Genomic DNA, 21,569 nt, shown 5'->3' with positions numbered 1-21,569 from the left:
TGTTCTATTCCAGTGTCACTGGCTTCTATGCTGTGAGACTTTGCATGCCAAGACTGCTCTTGCCACACAAATTCATGACTCACTGTCTCAACTCATTAAGGTCTCTGCTCAAGTGTTCCTTAACTAAAAGGCTTTCCCTTCCTATTTTATACACAATGGTAAGATCCCAATCTCCCTTAACTATTTTATAATGCTTTGGTTTTCTTTCTTTTTTTAAAAAAAGATTTTATTTATTTATTCATGAGAGACACACAGAGGCAGACATGGGCAGAGGGAGAAGCAGGCACCCTGCAGGGAGCCTGATGCAGAATTTGTTCCCAGGACCTTGGGGATCATGACCTGAGCTGAAGGCAGACACTCAACCACTGAGCCACCCAGGTGCCCCAGTGCTTTGCTTTTCTGCTGAATGCTTATGTTGCATGTTTTCTTGATTTTTCTATAATCCATCTTTCCCCCACTAAAACGTAAGTGCTTCAATAACAAAACTTGAGTTTCATTCATTGCTATAAACACCAGTGTCTTAAACAGTGCCTAGCATATAGAATATATTTAATAGATAGATTTGTGGTTAAGAGCACAGACTGTCTGGGTTCAAAACTTGGCTCTACCATTTACTAGACAGGGAGCTCAGGTAAATTACAGGTACACCACATTCGTTTTCTCATCTGTAAAATGGGGATAATAACAGTACATGCTTCCTTAAGCTTATATTGAGTACTCAATAAGTTAATATTCATATTCATAAGGCATTCAGAAGAATGCCTTGCCTATAGGAAGGGCTATGTAAATGTTTAGTCCTTTATTAATGTATTGAAATAACACTATAAAAAATGACCCCTACATAAAAAGGAACAATTCACAAGAAAAAAAACCTAATCCTGAATGTACTCAGTTATACGTCAAAATATATATAGAAAAAAATGACAGAAATGGCAAAAAAGTGTTAATCCATATCCAGAGCATAAGACTTTAATACATATCTATCATTAAATAAGTCTGAGGACAAAAATCTGAATGTACATACTATCTCTGAAAACACAATTAGCTTGAGTTAATAGGCACATACTCTACATCTAAAACTTAAGAGAATATACATTATTTTCAAAGAAACATGAACACTTACAAAATGTGACCAACTAATAGGTTGACTAGTTAGATATTGCATTCAGCTGGACATGAACAGAATACCACCTCAAAAACAAACCAAAAAATAAAAATGACTTTGGCTTCAACCAGTTAGAGGTTATTTTTAATCATATAAGGACAAGTCTGTGAACAAGCAGTCCAGAGCTGATATTGCCAATCAGAGATTTTGGAGGAGCCCATATCATTGTGATTTTTTGCTGCACTGTGGTTTTTGTCATCATGATCAAAATATAGCTCTTTCAACTCTTGCCTTGAGTCCACTTTCAAGAGAAAGAACAGGTAAGATGAATAGAATATAGGTGAAGCAAACAAGTCAGATGATGTTCTCCTTAGTGACTCCTACCTATTTCTCATGGTCAGCAGAGCAAGGCAATACCCCTCTGGGCTTCAAAGAAGCCTTGGAGATTGAGTATTTTCAATCCTGCTCATTGACAGCTTGAAAAACAACGAAAACATTTTTAAAGTAAGTAAGTAGGGGAGAATGGACATTGGGAAAGAAGCTAAACAAAATACCATACCAGGGTAGAAAGATAAAAAAGAATCAGTGTCATAAACTCCACTTACCTGACAAAAATGCCATTAAACTAGGAAAAGTATATAGTAAATATAGTCTAATTTACACTATGATAAACTAATTCACTCAGGAGATATTCAGAAATGCTTTTTTGAATATGCTACGTACTGATATTTTTAAAGAGTAAATTATAGCAAACATACTAAATACAAAACTATGGAACATAACTTAACATTTATTTTAGAGTATGGCTCTAGACATAAGTGTTTATACTAAAACAAAAAGACTGAAAACTAACAAATTAGTGGCCCAATCTTAGGATGAGACACTGTAAAAGTAATCCCACACTCAACTATTAATAAATGTCTGGTCCCAGTTTATTTTGTGGCCACTCAGTAAAGAGCTGAGGCATCCTCATACTGATTACTTTTCCAGGGTTTGCCTCCAAAGTCAGTTCTCATAAATCAACAAAGAATCACTGAAAGATTTTTCAAAATTAATACACCCACAAGTTTTGCATCCAGAGAAAACTTCCTATTTTTCCTAATGTAGGAGGTATTATTAAAGGCATTCCCTTGGTCTTTTTATTCACAAGCGTCTTTGCAGTGAATTCTCAGTTTCCTAAGGAATGTGGAAAAATGACTTTCCAGTACTGATGACATTCAATAGGACTTTCTCTCCAGAAGAAATCCTCATGCTTCTTAAAAATTCAGAGAACATTCAAGGCCTTCCCATAGTAATTGTATTCAGAATATTTCCCTGTCTTTTGCTCAGTTAATGCAAAGACTTGTGCTGAAGGGGTTTCCACATTCTTTCTACAGATATTCCTCTCTAGTGGTTTCTCACATGTGCTCTAAGGGATGAGTGTCCCTGAAGGCTTTTGCATTCTGATGATATTGAAAAGGCTTTCTCCATAGTGTGAACTATCACCTGACTCCCTAGAAATATCATAAAGGCTTTCCTACAGCTACTGCATTCCTCAGGTTTCTCCCCATACATAATCTTTTCTGCACATTGGGGTGAGTTTGAGCTGACAAGCTTACCACAAAGCTTGCACATGTGAGATTTCTCTCCAGAGTGAATTAATATGAGTTATTGAAGGCTACTTCATATAGGATAGAATGAGAGTCTGCTAAAGGCTTTTCTCCACTGATTTCACGGCAAGCTTCTCAGATGGTTTCTTACAATCTGTCTCCTGATATACATACCCTGTGTAATTTCTTCCCACATTATATGAGCAATACAGTCTGGAAGAAGTGATATGTCCTTCTGAGGCTAGGTTGATAAAGTCAATGTGGCTTTTGCATTTAGTTCTCCCACAGATCAAATGCTTTGGGAGGAACCTGCTGCTACATCATAAAGATACTTAGCCCTGTGGAGAGTGAGGTAACGAAGGTTCCCTGCCAACAACTGGCATTAAGCTGCCAGACACGTGAGTGAGCTATTTTGGAAGTAGATTCTTCAGCAGTAAAGACTCAGATGAGTGTTGTTCCAGCTGACGTCTTGACCTCACCTCATGACAGATCCTGAAGCCAGAACTACACAGCTAAGCCATTTCCAAATTCCTGACCTACAGAAATTGTGAGATAAATGTATGTTGTCTGAAGCCACAATGTTTTGGAGGGAAATATGCAGCAACAGATAACGCATACATCTATAGTGAGTTACCATCGGTTGCCGGAGGGATGAGAAATCAACGAATATTTTCCTGGTTATTGTACTCATATCCACCTATTATGAATCCTCTTGTGCACGGAAAGGTAAGAGTTAGTGGTGAAAGATTTTCCACAGTGATTACATTCGTAGGGCTTTTCTCCAGTGTGAGTTCTCACGTGTTTCTTAACAGCTGAGAGATTATTAAATGCTTTCCCACAGTTACTGCATTCATAGGGTTTCTCCCCAGTATGAATTCTCTTGTGCACAGTCAGAGAAAAGCTACTGCTGAAGGATTTTCCACACTGATCACACTCATAGGGTTTTTCTCCAGTATGAGTTCTCATATGCTGGGTCAGATACGAGCTCTTCCTAAAGGCTTTCCCACAATCGTGACACTCGTAAGGTTTCTCCCCTGTATGAATACTGTTGTGCCCAGTAAGGGAGGACCTTGTGCTGAAGGCCTTGCCACACTGATTACATTCATGATGATTCTCTCTTGTATGAATTCTCTTGTGGCTTTTTAGGTTACAACTAGTGCGGAAAACATGAAAACATTGATTACATTCATAGGGTTTTTCTCCAGTGTGAATTCTCACATGCAGTCTAAGGGATGAAGGATCATTGAAGGCTTTCCCACAGTCGTTGCATTCATAGGGTTTCTCCCCATTATGTATCCTCTTATGAATAGTCAGGTAAGATCTACTGCTGAAGGATTTCCCACACTGATTACAGTCATAGGGTTTTTCTCCAGTATGAATTCTCTTGTGCTGAGTGAGGTTAGATTTCGTGCTGAACACTTTAAAGCACTGGTTACATTCATTGAGTTTCACTCCAAGGTGACTTCTTTCCTGTTGGTTAAGAGATGAATGATAACTATAATTTATACTATTTTTAATATTCAATGAATTTTATGCGTATGGACTCTCTTTCCCAGGGATTCTGTTACATTATTACAAACGATGTTTTGGCTATTTTCATGTATATGGCTTCTGCGCAGTTTGGGCTCTCAGAAGTTAAAAAAGATGGACACTTTGCCACAAGTCCTCATCATAATCACAGAGCGTCTTCTAATAAACTTAAGCCCACTTTATATTTCAGCAGTCAATATCTTAGTCACATTTAAAGAAATATTTACTTGTGGAAACTCCCAGTGAGGAAACAAGTTTGGAGCTAATTTATAGTTTTCTCCAAATTGACAACTTTTCATACTTTTCATTATCTTTCCAGAGACACAATTTCCTCATGTATAAATGATAGTTTTCTTTAATGACTCTGTTTACTTTGTGACTTTTCTAACTTATTCTCCTACTGTGAAAAACCAGAAATCAGCCATCTTAGTCTTACCGCTTTTATACCATTAGAATGTTCTTTTCTAAATACATGCTTCTTAGGAGTTAACCATTTGGCTTTAAGTACAGTCTCCAAATCTGAAACAAAACAAAAAGAAATTAAAGTTGATGGAGAAAAAAAATGCACATATGAGTAAATGCAGACTCTGAGGGATCAGCATATTTGAGGTTTGCCATGAAAGAGATAGGAATATGAAAATTGTAGGTTTTTAAAAAGTGATTCAAGGAAGATTAAGACCATTGAGAAATTTAAAGAAGAAGGGATTATCAGGAATGCAAAGTAGGAAGGAATTGGAAAAAGTGCTCATATGAGATTTATTTAAAAAGGTAAAGAACTATAATAGCATTGTATGGTGACAGATGGTAGCTACACTTATGGTGGGCATAGTGTAACTTAAAACTTGTCAAGTCACTACATTGTACACCTGAAACTAATTTAACACTGCATGTAACTACACTTTAATTTAAAAAAAAAAAAAAAAAAAGGAAAAGAGGTCTTTTTTTTCTCCCTCTGAGTCCAAGGTAATGTTTGAGATGTTGAATAGAAAGGTAAAAAGGAGTGAAAAAATATACAGAAGGAATCTCATACCAAAATTCTTGACCATCTCTGTCAGAAAAAAGGACACTATACAAACTTCCCTGATTGACATTTCCTAAATGTAATACTCTCATGCTCCAAATCACCAGCCAGAGCTATTCCTCAAAAAGATGCATATCCACCTGTCTACCTGGTGCTCACCTGAACAGGTGCCTTGGAGAATTCCCCGCTCCTCTGTCATCACCTTGTCTTCTTGCTCCAGTTGGGAGATTAGACTGGGCTTATCAACATGATATCCTGTTCAAAGAGAAAAGACACGTGATGTTGGGTGACTGTGCAGGTGACAAGTAATCCTATGAAACTGGAACCAACAATTCCGAAGATGATCGAGTAGGACTTTTGCAGCAATGGAGTAACTATGCATAGGCTCTAGTGAATATAGTAACTCTCAAGAAGCAAAAATTCAAGCAAACTCAATGTCCAGATGACAGGACATAAACAGTCCCAGAGTTCATGTCCAAGTTTACATATATTTCAGAAGCTCTAAAGCTTTTAACCATGGAGAATATAAAGTCAGGGCAAGTAACAGCTGTTCATTCACAGAGAAGGCATCAGACAAAAAGTTCCATGAGGGTGAGGACTCACTCATCACTATTTCTTTCTTTTTTTTTTTTTTTTAATTTTTATTTATTTATGATAGTCACAGAGAGAGAGAGAGAGGCAGAGACACAGGCAGAGGGAGAAGCAGGCTCCATGCACCCGGAGCCCGACGTGGGATTCGATCCTGGGTCTCCAGGATCGCGCCCTGGGCCAAAGGCAGGCGCCAAACCGCTGCGCCACCCAGGGATCCCTCATCACTATTTCTAAAGACAGTGTTGATCCAAGGACACAGAAGTGCTTCAGAAAGACTTGTGTGAAGTGATCATAGTGAAAACTGAGGGAAACTGAACCAAAAGTCTATAACTTTACAAAAATGGTGAATAAACTGGGGAAAACCATCAGAATCAACTTTATCAGAACTTTGGAAACTTACAAAAGTTCACAGCAACTTGGAAAATGTTTAATCAAAGACAACAACCAGCTGACATTTTGACTGATCCTTGTCTCACCCTCTATGTCCTGCTTTGGTTGTGACCTTGAAGATGACAGCCCACATTTCTAGAACAAGAGGGAGCAGGATGGACCTTATTCTCCAAGTTCTGTGGTTGTTTGTTTTGACCTTTCTGCAGGTTTGGCTCAAAGGGCTTGCCTTTATTTATCTAACTCCAAACTCTCCAAAGGCTGAGCTGCCTACTCAGTGGGCACATTTAAAGGCAAATATACTAGCCACTGCCACCAGGGGCATATGAAATAGCCCAGAAAACAAAAGACTAGCCAAGAAACTTGGGAGGAAAAGTGTGGAATAAGATGTTTGGGGAAATTTTTTTTTATACATGTTTTTTTATAAATTTATTTTTTATTGGTGTTCAATTTGCCAACATATAGAATACCACTCAGTGCTCATCCCATCAAGTGCCCCCCTCAGTGCCTGTCACCCAGTCACCCCCACCCCCCGCCCACCTCCCCTTCCACCACCCCTAGTTCATTTCCCAGAGTTAGGAGTCTCTCATGTTCTGTCTCTCTTTCTGGTATTTCCCATTTTTTCTCCTCTCCCCTTTATTCCCTTTCACTATTTTTTATATTTCCCAAATGAATGAGACCATATAATGTTTGTCCTTCTCCGATTGACTTATTTCACTCAACATAATACCCTCCAGTTCCATCCATGTCGAAGCAAATGGTGGGTATTTGTCGTTTCTAATGGCTGAGGAATATTCCATTGTATACATAAACCACATCTTCTTTATCCATTCATCTTTCGATGGACACCGAGGCTCCTTCCACAGTTTGGCTATTGTGGACATTGCTGCTATAAATATCGGGGTGCAGGTGTCCCAGCATTTCACTGCATTTATATCTTTGGGGTAAATCTGTTTGGGTAAATTTTTTAAAATTTCCTTCCTAAGGTGCCTGGGTGGCTCAGTCAGTTAAGCGTCTGCCTTTGGTTCAGGGTTTGATCCCAGGGTCCTGGGATCAAGTCCCACATTGGGACTCCCTGCTTAGTAGGGAATCTACTTCTTCCTCTACCCTTCCCCTCTACTCATGATCTCTCTTCTCTCAGATAAATAAAATCTTTAAAAAATGTTTTTCCCTCCTATTTCTTTAAATCTAGAAATCTAGGATTGGTCACATGCTCAGAAAAGACTTGAAACAGTGCTAAGCCCTCAGCTTTGGCTGACCTTCAAGTCCTGCACAAGCAGAAAGTGAAGATTATGGCTGAGTTGTAAACCACCTGCTGATTTTGCAGGTATGCCCTATACACACATGCAGAACACATCTGCAGAGACTACAGGTTTTTAATCTCTGACAAACTACTAGCTAGCCGTGAAATTAACAAAACAGCCTTTAGGGACCACGTGTGAGAAATACAGACATTACAAAATTAGTTCAGGAGTATCATTTAACAACATACAAGTAACAAAAAAAATTTTAGTGATAGGGAAAAATCTGATTCCAGAATTGCCATATAACAATGTTCCAAATATCCAGTTTTCAACAAGATTTTGAGGCAAGCAAAAAACAAATGTGTGGCCCATCACAGGAAAAAAAATTCCTCCCTGAGGAAGCCCAAACATCAGACTTACTAGTCAAAGAATTTAAATCAACTATTTTAAGTATGGTCAAAGACAAAAAGAAAGCCATATAAAGAATAAAGGAAACCTTAAGGATGAATTCTCATGAAATAGAACACATGTTAAAGAGATAGAAATTGCAAACACAAGTAAAAAATTTTGGAATTGAAAAGTAAAAAACTGAAATGTAAAATGTAAAATGTAAAATTTGGAGGATGTGTCCAACAGCAGATATAAGCGGGCAGAAGAATCTATAAGCATTTATACTATCTCATCGGAAGAATAGAAAAAAAAAGAATGAAAGAAATAGGAACAGAACCCTAAAAATCTATAGGATACCATCAAACATACCAACATACATATCATGGGAGTTCCTGAAGTGGAGAAGAGAATGAGGTAGAAAGAATATTTGAAGAAATAATGGCCAAAAACTTCCAAAAACTGATGAAAGACACAAATGTATACAACCAAGAAGCTTAAGAAACCTCAAGTAGGCTAAACTGAGAGACACAGAGATCACTAGCACATCTACCCTACAAGAAATGCTAATGGGAGGCTTTCAGGCTGAAATGAAAGGATAATGGATATCAACTCAAATCCACACAAAGAAACAAAGAACCTGATAAATGGAAATACATAGGGCAATAATAATTGGCTCTTTATTTTTGGTTTTAACTCAAATTTATGATTTGAAATTCTTTTTTTTTCTTATATAATTTCAAAGAGAAATGTCCAAACTGGTAATTATGAATCTATGTTAATGGGCATAGAAAGTAAAAAGATATAATTTGTGAAAAGGCAATATAAAGGGGGTGGTGTATGTGCACCTATACAAGAGCAAAAACTTGGTATGCTATTGAAACATGGTTGGTAATTAAATCAAAATAGACTGCTATAAGTTAAAATGTTAATTGTAATCCCTAGGACAACCATTTAAAAACATAACCAAAAACCAAAAAGAAATGAGAGAGAATCAAAGTGGTCCCCTATAAAACATCTAACACAAAAATAACAATGAAAGAACTGAGGAACAAAAATGGTGTAAGACATGTTGAAAATAACAAAATGGCCTACCTACATGAATCTTTAATAATAATTACCTTAAATGTAAATGGATTAACCTGTCCAATTAAAAGGCAGATTTTGGCAGAATAGATTAAAAATATTCCATTATATGCTATCTATAAGAGACTCAATTTGTATCTAAATACACTAAGGGGCTGAAAGTCAGCAGATAGAAAAATATATTCCATGCAAGGAGCAGCCAAAAGAGAATGTAGCTATGTTAATTTCAGGCAAAATAGACTTTAAGACAAAAACTATTACAACACACAAAAAAAATTATTTCATGATAAAAAGGTCAATTCAGGGCAGCCCGGGTGGCTCAAGGGTTTAGTGCCACCTTCAGCCCAGGGCCTGATCCTGGAGACCCGGGATCGAGTCCCATGTCAGGCTCTCTGCATGGAGCTTGTTTCTCCCTCTGCTTGTGTCTCTGCCTGTGTGTGTATGTGTGTGTGTGTGTGTCTCATGAATAAATTTAAAAAATTTCTTAAAAAGGTCAACTCATCCAGAAGATGTAACCATAACAGACAGTAACAACAGAATTCTACATATTAAATTTCAAGCTGATAGAATTGAAAGGAGAAATAGGAAATTCTACAATAGTTCCAAACTTTGTTGCAAACACCCCACTTTGGCAATGGGTAGAATAACTAGTTAGGAGGTTAATAAGGAAATAGAGGACTTAAACAATCTTACAAATTAATTAGACCTAACAGACATATAAAATACTCTGCTCCACAACTGAAGACACATTCATCTTAAGTGCATGTGGAACATTCTCCAGAACAGTCAGACCATATGTGAGGCCACAAAACAAGTCTGAATAAATTTTAAAACAGTGAAATCGTACAAAGTATTTTCTCTGAGTATAACAGAATCAAATAAAAAATTAGTAACACAAAGATGTGTATTGGAAAACTTCATATTGTTAGGATGACAACACTCACCACAGTGATCTACAGATTCAGTGCAATCATTACCAAAATCCCAACAGCTTTTATTTGTACAAATGGTCAAACGAAGCCTAAAACTCACATGAACTTGCAAAGGATCCCAAATAGACAAAACACTCTTGAAAAGAAACAAAATAGGAATTCTCACACTCCCTGACACCAAAACTTATTTCAAAGCAAGAGTAATGGACATTCTGCAGTCCTGGTATAAGGAGAGGTGTAAAGATCCATGGAATGGGACTGAGTGAACGTAAACTCCCAAGGGTGGTCAATTTTTGACAAGGGAGTACAAATAATTCAAGGGGGAAAGAAAAGTCTCCTACAGAAATGCTGGGCAACTAGGTAAACACAAGCAAAAAAAAAAAAATGAAACTGGCACTTTCTCTAAGCTATACTGAAAATTAATGGGCAAAGGACCAAAGACCTAATTGAAGAGAAACTAGAAAAATTCCTGGAAGAAAACAGGGATTAAAGTTCAAAGCTTTGGTGGGTTTGGCGATAACTTCTTAGGTATGATACCAAAGGAACAGCAAAAAAAAGAAAAACGATAGTTATCCATCAAAATAAAAACTTTATCAAAATTAAAACTTTCCGTGACTGGCTTATTTCGCTTAGCACAAAACTCTCTAGTTTCATCCACGTCATTGCAAATGGCAAGATTCATTCTCTTGTATGGCTGAGTAATATTCCATTGTATACATACACCACATCTTCTTTGTCCATTCATCAGTTGATGGACTTTGGGCTTTTTCCATAATTTGGCCATTGTTGATAGCGGTGCTATGAATATCAGGGTGCATGTGCCCCTTCAAATCAATATTTTTGTATTCTTTGGATACTTAGGAATGCAACTGCTGAGTCATAGGGTAGTTCTATTTTTAACTTTTTGAGGAACCTCCATATTGTTGTCCACAGTGGCTGCACTAGTTTGCATTCCTACCAATAGTGCGAGAGGGCTCCCCTTTCTCCACATCCTCACCAACACCTGTTGTTTCTTGTGTTGTTGATTTTGGCCACTCTGACAGCTCTGGGGTGATATCTCTCACTGTAGTTTTGATATGAATTTCCTTGATATTGAGTGATGGTGAGCATCTTTTCATGTGTCTGTTGGCTATCCAGATGTCTTGTTTGGAAAAACAGGATTTCACTCATATGTGGAATTTAAGAAACAAAACAAATGAGGAAAGGGGTGGGGGGAAGAGACACACACAAACCAAGAAATCGACTCTTAACTATAGAGAACAAACAGATGGTTACCAGAGGGGAGGTGGGTGATGGCTGGGTTAAGTAGGTGTAGAGATTAAGGAGGGCACTTGTGATGAACACCGGGTGATGTACGGAAGTGCTGAATCACTGTATTGTACACCTGCTGAATCACTGTATTGTACACCTGAAGCTAATCTAACACTGTATGTTAACTAACTGGAATTTAAATCAAAACTTAAAAAAAATAAGACTTGGGGTGCTTTGGTGGCTCAGCTGATTAAGCACCTGCCTTTGGCTCAGCTCATGATCTCAGGGTCCTGGGTTGGAGCCTCACATCAGACTTTCCTGCTCAGAGGGGAGCCTGCTTCTCCCTCTCCCCCACCCCCCACTTATGCCCTCTCTCTCTCTCTCTCTCTCTCTCGCTCTCAAATAAATAAATCTTTTAAAAAAATTAAAACTTTCATATGTTAAAGGACATAAGAAAATGAAAATACATCACAAAATGGGAGAAATGATTTCCAAATCATATTGTGGATAAGGGACCAGTATTCACAATATATAATATATTTTTATAATCCAAGAACAAAAGATAAACAACCAAATTTCAAACTGGGTGAAGGACTCCACAGAAGATCTGCAAACAGCCCACTGGTACGTGAAAAAGTGCTCAAGGTCATTAGTCATGAGGGAAATGCAAATCAGAACAGCAACGGAATCCCACTTCATAACCATGAGGATGGCTATGGTCAGAAAAACAAATGTTGGCAAAGACATGGAGAAATCAGAACCGTCACACCCTGGTGCAGCGGCTGTGGAAAATAGTTTGGCAGTTCCTCCAAAAGCTCAACGTAGTAATATGTGACCCAGCATTCCACTCCTAGACACATACTCAACAAAAGTGGAAACATGTTCAGACAACAACCTGAACGCAAATATTCATAGTAGCATTGTTTGTAACAGCCAGTCAGTGGAAACCACCCATGTTTATCAACCGATGAATGAATTTTAAAAATATGGTAGACCCATAAAAAGGTATGCTATTCAGTCATAACGAGGAATAACGAACTGGTACATGAAACGATACAGCTGGACTTTTAAACATTATGCTGCCCGCATGACGAGATGAGCACTGAGCGTTATATTATATGTTGGCAAACTGAATTTGAATAAAATATTAAAAAACAGACAAAACAAAAAACCCCATTATGCTGCCTGAAAGAAGCCAGACAAAAAAAATCACATATTTAAAATTCCAATGATATTAAATGTTCTCCACAGGCAAATCCATAGAAACAGAAGGCAAATTAGTGGTGGCCAGCAGGGGTTGGGGGGGAGGTAATGGGGACTGAGCACTTGATAGGGAGGGGCTGAGGGGTGAGGATGATGTTCTCTAATTAGATAGTGTTAGGGCTGCCGGCTGTATGGATAGCTACTGAGTTGTAAGCTTAAAATAGTTACAGAGGTAAATTTCATGTTTATGAATGTCATGTCAACTAAAAAAGGAGGGAGGGGCACCTGGGAGGCTTGGTGGTTGGGCCTCTGCCTTTGGCTCAGGTCGTGATCCCGGAATCCTGGGATCCAGTCTCACATGGGGCTCCCTGCAGGGAGCCTGCTTCTCCCTCTGCCTATGTCTCTGCCTCTCTCTCTCTCTGTGCCTCCCATGAATAAATAAAATCTTAAACAAACAAAAAAAAGAGGACCTGCATCATGTTATCTTTGTCACCTGCATCATGAAATAAATGCAGGGCTGCGGTCAGGCTTACCTAGAGATGCCAGGTTCCTGCAGTTTTCCCGCATCACATCTCTGTACAGTGTTCTCTGAGAAGGGTCCAGCAGGGCCCACTCCTCCTGGCTGAACTCCACCGCCACATCCTCGAAGGTCACCAAGTCCTGAGTGGTCACAAACATCATGGCTTAGCCAAGGACCACCCCCACCAAGTTAACAGGAGGATGACAAGATTGAAACAGGGAACCCAAAGCACAGGATGCATGGGTGCGGTTCTGAGCTCAGCCTGCAGTGCTCCTCTCCTGTCAACCTACTCCCACTCCTAAGGCTAAACGTACCTCTAACACGTAGGTGATTCTCTTATTCCAGTGAGACTGTGAAACTGCAGTCTTATCCCTCAATCTCAGGGTTGAGCATAAGATCGGGTCATGGTAGATGTCAGAGAAATACTTGGTAAGTGAATGAGTGATTTCCCAACAGCCATCATCAATTACTTGACTCTAGGACACTTAAGTTTACCTTCCTCTTAAAACTCTCAGCAGAGCACGATGTAGACAGCGACCCTAGAGGAAACTATGAAAATGTAAAAAATGCTGACAAACATTGACGTTCGTGCGGCAGCCCCTAACCCCCTATCAGACGTCCTCAGACCCTGGGCTGTCTGAGACCTGGTTCGGCTGTGGGGCTCTGAGTCACTGAAAGATAACAAAGCCAACTGCCAATGAGAGGAATAATGATTCGGAAAAAAAGAGTATGTGACTCACCGGTAACCAGCCTGTCAGGAAGCCATGAACCAACCCTTCCCCCTCTGCGCATCCTCTCTGAGGGGAGGCCGAGTACAGGGAAGGCTGAGCTGGAGAAGAAGAAATGGGTCAGAAGAATCTAGGATTGCTCTATACTCTAGCACTCACCAGTTTGGAGGCTTCCCCCACTTAGTTGTAACTGGCCATACCCCAACACACACACACACACACACACACACACACACACACACACACACAGCTTTCACAGGACACGAGGGCACAGCCCTGTCTCACCAGGGCCAGAAAATAGGCCCAAGGCTCTTACTGCCCTGGAGGAAGACATTATTATTCCCATTTCACAGATGAGGAAATTGAAGTTCAAGGGACAGCACTGTTACTTTATCAAGTTTTTTTTTTTTTTATGATAGTCACAGAGAGAGAGGCAGAGACATAGGCAGAGGGAGAAGCAGGCTCCATGTACCAGGAGTCCGACGTGGGATTCGATCCCTGGTCTCCAGGATTGCGCCCTGGGCCAAAGGCAGGCGCTAAACCACTGTGCCACCCAGGGATCCCTACTTTATCAAGTTTATAGAAAGAATGAAAGGTACAATTCAAAGGCTCTCCCACATTCACCACACAGGTGACACCCCCACGGATGCTCAAATCCCCAAACCCCCAAATCCCAAGAACCACCTGGAGTCCCAGGGACCCCGGACATTCGGGCCTCTACTCCTGCCTCACCACTCAGCCCCTCCTTTCCTGCTCTGTGGTGCAGGGGCCTTTAACACCGGGGCTCTGGGGGCCCCCAACTTACCGCAGGTGGGAGACAGAACCATGGCCGCCATCCTGTGACTCAGACAGAGAACCTGGATGCTCGTGCTCTTGTCCCCACAGTGCACGCAGGCCAGGCTCTGGAAGAAACGGGAAACAGGAAGCCTTCCCAGTCTCTCTCCCTCTCCCGGCTGCTGAGGAAGAACCTGCCTCAGCCTGCCCGCCATGTCCTCCTTCAAAATGCAAGTGGGCTCTCCAGTCCTGGGTCTTCACTTTGCTTGGCAGGTGATGGGCGCAGGGCACGTGAAGGCATAACCTGTCCTCTTCTGTCCTGACCAGTACGACCAGCACATGCCTGTCCCACCCCACTCAAGTCCCCAGCTTCACTGGGTCCCAGGGCACCTTCCTCCCATCCAGGTGGTCGTCACACATTCCCAAGCACAACCCTTTACCAACTGGGGTCGCTGGCACCTGCCTGCCCTGAGTCCTTCAACCTCTGGTCCCAGCACCCTTGGATGATGTCAGAGCTCGTGAGGATGACCTCACTGTGTCACGTTTGTTCCCATCCACCTTGGCTGCACCTTCCATCCGCATCACCCTAGACCTCGTCATCACCTGACACTATTTTACCATCTAGAACAACCGCTCAGAAATGTCTCTGAACCCAGCCTCCTAAACTACATCCTTGCTCACTCAGCATCTCCTTCACCACACAGAGGACCCATCCAGCTGCTCTCCTGCTTCCCCAGTGCTCCCCGTTCTCACTTCACGCTTCCCCACCTTGGATTTCATGACCCTTCACGTACGCATTTCCTCATCTATACGCCCCACCTTCACGCTCACCCAGAAGAACTCCAACTAGGCAGGACTCCCATCCTCCGCCTGCACCAGGGCTGTAACGCTGCCACTTCTAGGGAAACGCGGTCACCATCGCGCAAAAAGCCCCTGACCCTGCAGGGTATCCTGTAAGTCAGGGTGGCTCCATACCCACCTGCTCGAATCTCTTTACACCTCACACACCCTCCCCACTCCCTCCACATTAACCAGCTTCCTAAATGGCCCTCGATGACCCAGGCCTCCTGGTGTCCACACCCGCCTGCATCAGACTGACCTGCCAGACAAGACTACCTTGGAGGTGACTTCCAAGGCTGGGTGCTAGCCACGCTGCAAGGAACTCGAGCAGCCCCATGGAGAGACTTTCTGGGAGAAGAACCAAGGCCTCCCTCCAACAGCAGCGCCAACAGGGCCGGCCTGGGAGTGAAAGGCCTTGGCTATGAACCCTCAGCACCAGCCAAGGCCACACATCACTGCAGCCCCAGTTGATACCCTGCTAGGAACTCATGAAAGTCCTTGAGCCAGAACCTTCTAGCTAAGCTGCCCTGAATTCCTGAACCACAGAAACCATGAGAGATAACACATGATTGTTACGGTTTTCGGTCACTGATTTTTGGGACAATCTGTTAGGTGGTAACAGAAAACAAACACACCCTTACTTTGGGCAGATGGTCCTGCCTCCTACTTCTCAAAGTAGCCTTCCTGAGAATGAATCTACCTGCCTGCGTTGCTGCCCAAATGGCCACGTGCACCATGGTTTCCGCCCTCCCTCCTGTTACAGACCCAGAGCCATGTCCCCTTCTGCAGAAGGCCCAGCTCTTGGGCTCTGCTCCGTGCTCCGGTCCACCTGCTGCTTTAGGGGCTGCACACAACCCACTGCCTCCTGCCTGCCCTTCCTCCCAGCTCTCCCACTCTACTGGATCCTTTCCTACACCATTTAAACCTGATGCAGTGGTTTTCAGCAGTGAAATAAATCTATCTTAAGGGCAGTTTTCTTTCTGTTACTGGCCAGCCTCTCTCTCTGACCACAGGCCAAGTGTCTTACTCTCTATCTCATTTCCTCATATTCCACACCCTCCTCAACCCGGGACAGTCTGGTTTCTATCATTACCATTTCAAGGACACCACCCTCAATAGAATCACAGTGATCTTATTCTTTTTTTTGTTTTTTTTAAAGATTTTATTTATTCATGAGAGACACACACAGAGAGAGAGGCAGAGACACAGGCAGAGGGAGAAGCAGGCTCCATGCAGGGAGCCTGATGCAGGACTAGATCCTGGGACTCCAGGATCATGCCCTGGGCCGAAGGGAGGCACTAAATCACTGAGCCACCCAGGCATCCCCTGATCTTATTCTTAATAACAGAGACACACACTGCAACTACACTGATACCATTTTTTACCTGTCAGATCAACAAAGACCTGGTGGACCACATCTCTGCGCAAGCTGTTGGTAAAGGCTACTCTCATATACTTCTGGGGCACAATTTCTATGGAAGGAAAATTGCCAATTTCAAGCAAAATGCAACACTTACACTTTCCCTGCCAATCACACTTCTAGGAGCCCATCTTGAGGATACACAAATACTAACTGGCAAGGGTGCTATGATTCACCTCGGCCTTACTTATAATATCAAAGGACTGGAAACAATACAACGGATCATCAATAGGGAATTAGCTCAATAAATTAGCGAATATCCACAAAATGAAGAAACATGGGATGCCTGGGTGGCTCAGTGGTTGACCATCTGTCTTTGGCTCAGGGCATGTTCCCAGGCTCCTAGGATTGAGTCCCGTATCAGGCTCCTTGCAGGGAGCCTGCTTCTCCCTCTGCCTATGTGTTTGCCCTCTCTCTGTGTCTCTCATGAATAAATAAAATCTTTAAAGAAAATAAAGAATGAAGAAACATACAGCCAAAAAAGAAAGGAGGACCTCTAGGTATTGATAGAGATTATCTTCAATAAATTCAGGTGAAAAAAAAAATGAAGGTTCAGAGCAGTATCTATGGAATGTTTCCTTTTTTATAAAAAGGGAATGAATGCCTCCTTTACCTGGAGTTAGGGAACAACTCCTTAAAACCAGTTTTTTTTTTTTAAGGTTTTATTTATGTATTTGAGAGAGAGAGAGAGACCACAGAGGGAGAGTGAGAAGCAGACTCCCTGCTGAGCAAGAAGCCTGACACAGGACTCAAACTCAGGACCCTGAGATCATGACCTGAGCTGAAGGCAGATGTATAACCAACTGAGCCACCCAGGTGCCTCCATAAAACCAGCTTCTCGAGGTCTCTATGAGTGTCTTCCCTGTACCCAACAGATAACAGCAATAAAGGGTTTGAGTGTGAGTAGGGAGGAGGATCTGGGACATTAAGAGTTTGGGCCAGGTGGAGGGAACCAGTTGCAGGGCATCTTTGCCTCCTGGGCCTATGTGGAGACAGATTAACGCCCTTGCCCCAAAGGCACCCAGATTCTACTCCTGAGAATCTGTGAATATGTGAGCTTCCATACAAAAGGGACTGTGTGGCTGTGATTAAGGTAAAGCTCCTGAGATGAGAGTATCCAGGATTATCCAGGAGAGCACAATGTCATCACAAGAGTCTTTATAAGAGAGAGGTAAGAAGGTCAGGGTCAGAGAAGGAGCTGTGATAATGGAAGCAGGAGTCAGAGAGAGAGAGAGAGAGAGAGAGAGAGAGAGACTTGAAGATACTACTCACTGGAACGCAGGTGGCCTCCACAAGGTGGAAAATACAAGGAAAAGGAGTCTCCCCTAGAGCCTCCAGAAGGAATGTGGCCCTGTTGACTGACCCATTTAGGATTTCTCCCTCCAGAATGGCAGGAAAAGAAGTCTGTGTTGCTTTAAGCCACTGAGTCTCTGCAAATTTGTTACAGTAGCCACAGGAAATGAATGCTGCCTCTCACCTCCAACTTTCCCTGAGGCTTGGAGTGAGTCCAGGAGACCCAGACAACTGCTGTGGAGGTGGAGGATGTCTCCTTTCTCCCCACCAGAGACCCAATTTACAGTTAGGAAGATTCTAGTCACTGAGCTGAGGAGTCACAGGGCTCTCAGGAACTGGGAAGATAGTAATGGCTGAGCTGAGACAACCAAGTTGGGGGCAGGGGTGTGAGCCAGCCCAGAGCAGGGCAGGCTGGACCAGGTCAGGTCTTAGATTTGGACCTGTCTTCCCAGTTTCTGGAGCATACAAGGCTCTCTCCTGCTTTGGGGGTTGTCTTCATGTGGTTCCCTTTGCCTGATATGCTCTCCTGAAAGTAATCCCATATCCTTGCTCCAGCTAACCCTACAGCTAACTAAATATCAGTTCTCAAGAAGGCTTCTCTGTTCCCTCGACTGAGTGCTCTTTGCCAAGCTCCCACATCACTCCCGTCATTAGTTGTTTAAAATCACGGGATCCCTGGGTGGCGCAGCAGTTTGGCGCACAATTCCTGGGTGCCTGGGTGGCATAAGCAAGTTGGTTAAGCATCTGCCTTCGGCTCAGGTCATGGTCCCAGAGTCTCAGATGGAACCCCGCAGTGGGCTCCCTGCTCAGCGGGGAGTCTGCTTCTCCCTTTGTCCCTCACCCCACCTGTGCTTTCTCTCTCTCAAATAAGTAAAATCTTTAAAAAAAATAAATAAAATCACAATTTCCTATTAGAACATAAATTCCATGGCAGCAGAACAAGGTCTGTTTGGCTCTCTCTGTTTGGTCTCTATCATCTGGCCCAGGGTCTGGCTCGGGGAGATGATGAGCCATCCTGGTTGCTTAGAACTGTCCTGGTTTGAACACTAAATGTTCTGTGTCCTGGAAAACCTTTCAGTCTCAAATAAACAAGGAGGGTTGATCTCCATAAACTGTGCACTCAAAAAATATCTATTGCATGACAGATAAACATTCCCCTCCAAAACATTACAGGAAAGCGAGAATGAAAAAGGGGCACATACATGTAATTAGTAAAACCCGACAATTAAATAGTTAACAGGATTTTCTGTAATGTGAATCATAAGACTGTTATTTCAGAAAAGTTTTAAGAAATAAAGTTAATTCCTGCCAGACGACCAGGTAGAGAGGACAATCTTTGTGGAAACTAGTGTCCTAACCTTCAAAATCTAAGCTGTTGCTGGATATTCCTCTAAATAATCTTAAATCTTATTAAGAAAAAAAAATCTACTTCTTCAACATGCATCTGGTGGCTGGGCCATTCAATTTTACATTTCTATTATTCATAGAAAGAAGTTAAAAGCATTTTTTTTCCCCCACAGATGTCCATATATTTTGAATCTTTGTGGAGGATTTACAGGGCTTAGAAGTCAAATCGAATGGGCCTGAGGAATGTTGCTGAGTAGTCCTGCTAATCTTTAGTGGGATGACTTGTAATACTACATATATGTAAAAATTTCATATATTTATGCTTATTTATAAAATCCTGAAATTTTTAGTATTATGGAATGCAAGAAAATCTCTTTCCATAGCTAACTAAATAACTAAATAATAACTAAATAACACACATTTAGTTATTTACATATTTGTTTAATGTGTACTTATTTGCATATAACTGTATTTACTGCCTTATTTCCACACATATAACCACACCCGCCTTAGTATCCCTTCCTTTGAACATAATCTATCAAACATACAAATAATTTTTCTTAAGATACCCTCGCTCTTAGGGGCTTCTTGTGATTACCACCTGAGCACAGGAAAGCCCATTAACAGCTCCTTTGAACAGTGGAAGCTGCTGGAACCTGTTGCAAGTACTCACCTGGTCACACCGAAATCCACGGATCAGTGAGGATGGTGGACTTTGAGGCTGGTGGGCCCTGAAGCGGGTTTTAACACAAACTGGAGCTCGAGAGATGCTTTTCCTGTCTAGAAAAAAAAAAAAAAAAAAAGGCACAAAGATTGCTTTTGAGGCCTTTTTACAGGGAGTAATATAGTTCTCAGACAGAAAGACCATCCACCCATCCTTTTTTGTTTGTTTTTCATTTACTTAAAGTGTAAATTGGATTTACCTGATTCCCATCCAGCCATCTACACCCTAAGTGGGAGAAAGCCGTGTCATACTGTGCGTGCATTTGACTTGCTCAACTCATCTGGCTGGATAAAGATTTTTTTGGTGACTGCATACACTTTTTTCAAATTTTTATCTATTTATTTTTAATATTTCATTTATTTATTCATGGGAGACAGAGGGAGAGAGAGGCAGAGACACAGGCAGAGGGGGAAGGAGGCGCCATGCAGGGAGCCGGATGCGGGACTTGATCCCCGGTCTCCAGGATCACACACCCTGGGCCGAAGGCGGCGCTAAACCGCTGAGCCACCCGGGGCTGCCCCCAAATTTTATTTTTTAAAGATTTATTTACTTTAGAGAGAGAGAGAGAGAGAGAGAGAGCGCGGAGGGTGGGGATGGAGGGAAGAACTGAAGGGGAGGGAGAGGGAAAGAACCTCAAGCAGACTCCGTTCTGAGCAAGGAGCCTGAAGGCGGACGGATCCCAGGACCCGCCAGAGGGTGACCTGGGGGGAAACCAAGAGTCGGAAGCTTAACCAACTGAGCCACGCAGGCGCCCTGCCGACTCCAGACACTTTATTTATAACAGCGGCTTGTCACTTAGGGGGCCCGTAAGTGACTCGGCTGACTTTAGATTTCCACGGCTGACTCAGGGCTTCAGAGATTTTGCAGCCCGACAGCAGGATTGCTGGACCCCTGCATTACTGATAATGCATCGCCGTGGGGGGTGGGGCGGGGGTGGGGTGCTGAGCAGCATCCCGTGGCCTCCACCCCCGAGATGCTGGTTGCGCCTCCCCACACCCCTATTTGTACAACCAAAACAATGCCTCCTGACGTTGCTCAAAGTCCCCGGGGTGCGTGTGTGTGCGCGAAATCAGCCCTCAGAGCGCGGCCGGTGGCGTCCGGAGCTGGGAGGATCAGCCGCTTGGGACCGACCTGCGGAAACAGCCCAGGGCGGGTCTGCGGGGCTCCGGCTAGGGACGCAGGGGCGCGGGGACGCCACAGCCCGCGACCGCGAACGCCCGCGGCCCGGGCCCCTCCCTGGGCGCCCGCCGGAAGCCCCGGACTGCCCGCCGCGCACCGAGTTCGGCCCTTCGCCCGGGAGACCAAACATACCACGTGAAGCCGGTCACGCGCGAAGGAGACCGCACACCCCACGCAGCAAACCACCCGAGGCTCCCTCCGCGGCACCGCCCCACGCTTCCGCTTCCGGTCTCGGGCGGGCCGCCTCGCGCCCCAGTTCCGGTCTCTGTGGAGCTGCCGCGGAGAAGGACGTTTAGGGGCCCCGGGGTGGGCGGGGGTGCGGGCAGGGGCGACCGCCGCGCACCCCAGCCTCCGGCGGGGGATTTCCCGGCTCAATTATTGAGGGTCCCGGGGCTCCGGGCTGCGTCAGCACCAGGGA

At 43.0% G+C, this 21,569-nt stretch overlaps 1 protein-coding gene across 3 annotated transcripts; it reads right to left on the bottom strand.

Moving 5' to 3' along the window:
- Positions 1–943: 943 nt before the first annotated feature.
- On the bottom strand, positions 944–21,569 carry LOC144290644 (uncharacterized). Of its 3 annotated transcripts, none has more exons than XM_077860081.1 (9): positions 21,284–21,569; positions 19,922–20,028; positions 15,180–15,299; positions 14,380–14,476; positions 13,587–13,675; positions 12,860–12,986; positions 5,405–5,500; positions 4,661–4,743; positions 944–4,164 (listed from the first exon to the last, which is right to left on the bottom strand). In XM_077860081.1, the coding sequence occupies exons 4-9, from the start codon at positions 14,408–14,410 to the stop codon at positions 3,382–3,384; spliced, it is 1,209 nt and encodes a 402-aa protein (XP_077716207.1). In that variant the 5' UTR covers positions 14,411–14,476; positions 15,180–15,299; positions 19,922–20,028; positions 21,284–21,569; the 3' UTR covers positions 944–3,381. The 3 variants fall into 3 exon arrangements, with proteins under 3 accessions (XP_077716207.1, XP_077716206.1, XP_077716205.1); XM_077860080.1 differs by having other exon boundaries at positions 15,180–15,287; XM_077860079.1 differs by lacking the exon at positions 15,180–15,299.

Source organism: Canis aureus, chromosome 19 (genome assembly GCF_053574225.1).
Source record: "Canis aureus isolate CA01 chromosome 19, VMU_Caureus_v.1.0, whole genome shotgun sequence".
Lineage (NCBI taxonomy): Eukaryota > Metazoa > Chordata > Mammalia > Carnivora > Canidae > Canis > Canis aureus.
The sequence above is the reverse complement of the archived record's forward strand: the minus strand, read 5'-3'. Positions and strand labels throughout refer to the sequence as shown.